Below are 1,310 nucleotides of genomic sequence, written 5' to 3'. Positions count from 1 at the left end.
TCCCCAGTTAATCTCGTACCAATCCTTATAACCAGCAGCACCGCAACATTGTATAAACCATTGTACATTATCAACAATGCTTTTTGCACTTTGTTTGTTGCCATAATCATGCATAATCTTCATAAACGTATCCTTACAGCTTTTAGCAGCAAATAAATTTACCAGGGCAAGTGAAAAGGAAACACTCTGTAGAATTGTACATGTGCATATGGCTAGACGTTTATACCAAATAGTAAAACTCATTGTTTTATATGTTTGCATTTTACTGCAATCAGAAGAATTCTTATTCGGTAATTTAGTAGATAGTTGATATAGTTGCGCACATCTGGGCTGTTTTCAGTTGTACGACTGTTGGAAGCGTGATAAATCCAGCAAGGAGACCGGCAGTTGTAGGTACGCTGCAATGGAGGACCGTCATGAAATGAGTAAATGCAAATGCTAACAAACATGTTAGAATAATCTGGAACACTTGGGCGAAAATCAATGCGGTACTTAGATTTATCAACGTATTGAAGTAACTCATGTCATTATCTGTCGTTAATTTTATTTAAATGTCAGTGTAAGTGTTCTTTTATTGAAATATCTTAGTGAAATAGTTTTGGTAATAGATTCGGAAAATGTAAGTGTTTTGAATTCAATTTTATTTGTTTTAAAATGATTATGTCATACTGTGTTACATTAAATTTAAAAATATTTGTTAGTATTAATTGTAATAGGGGATTCCTTGTGAGTTTATTAACAAGGGAGTGAGATTAGCCATAGGTCTACCTGTTAACAATTGGCTGACTCAAATGCTCCTTACTCTTTGGCTCACAGGTATTTGCTACTTGGATTTTTGCATCTTTCTCCACTATGCGTAGCGGGTGCGTCGCAGGTATAAAAAAGGGTTTCCCGCGGCCCTAGGTTTTTCGGTTTTTTGTTCGAGTCGCGTTTTAGAGACGTCCAGCTCCTAATTCTACTTGCTTTCTCTTGTAGATTATTTCATTTTATTTCTTTTAAAACTTTTGCTTAACAAATTATATTTTCAAGTGAACGTAAATGATGATAAAGAATTCTATTTAAGTTATCATACATTACAAGGGTTATCTAATTCAGAAACAATGAAAAAATATTTTTAAACAAAATTACCAGTGTTTAGATATTTCAAGCAACAATCTGAAAATGACTTTAAACTGCTACACTTATTTATAGCTTCTTCATGATTAATAAATCCAATGGTTTACAAAGCATACACGCGTACCATTTTCACTTCCAAAGAATTCTTCTGTGACCAAGTGGATCTCCAAGTATTCCGCGATGTGTAAAAAGAT

General features: G+C 33.7%; 1 protein-coding gene across 1 annotated transcript; it reads right to left on the bottom strand.

The window, feature by feature from the left end:
• Positions 1-19: 19 nt before the first annotated feature.
• Positions 20-523, bottom strand: LOC135803126 (uncharacterized; the record flags this gene model as incomplete). The annotated part of the gene is made up of 2 exons (XM_065316739.1): positions 324-523; positions 20-265 (listed from the first exon to the last, which is right to left on the bottom strand). Coding segments are annotated over exons 1-2 (446 nt in total), but the record flags the coding sequence as incomplete, so codon positions are not given.
• Positions 524-1,310: the final 787 nt, after the last annotated feature.

Source organism: Atheta coriaria, unplaced genomic scaffold (assembly GCF_025399875.1).
Source record: "Atheta coriaria isolate IRGN ID8LTWV9N9 unplaced genomic scaffold, Caltech_Dcor_3.1 scaffold3433_size1310, whole genome shotgun sequence".
Taxonomy (NCBI): Eukaryota; Metazoa; Arthropoda; class Insecta; order Coleoptera; family Staphylinidae; genus Dalotia; species Dalotia coriaria.
This window is presented reverse-complemented; position numbering and strand designations above follow the sequence as displayed.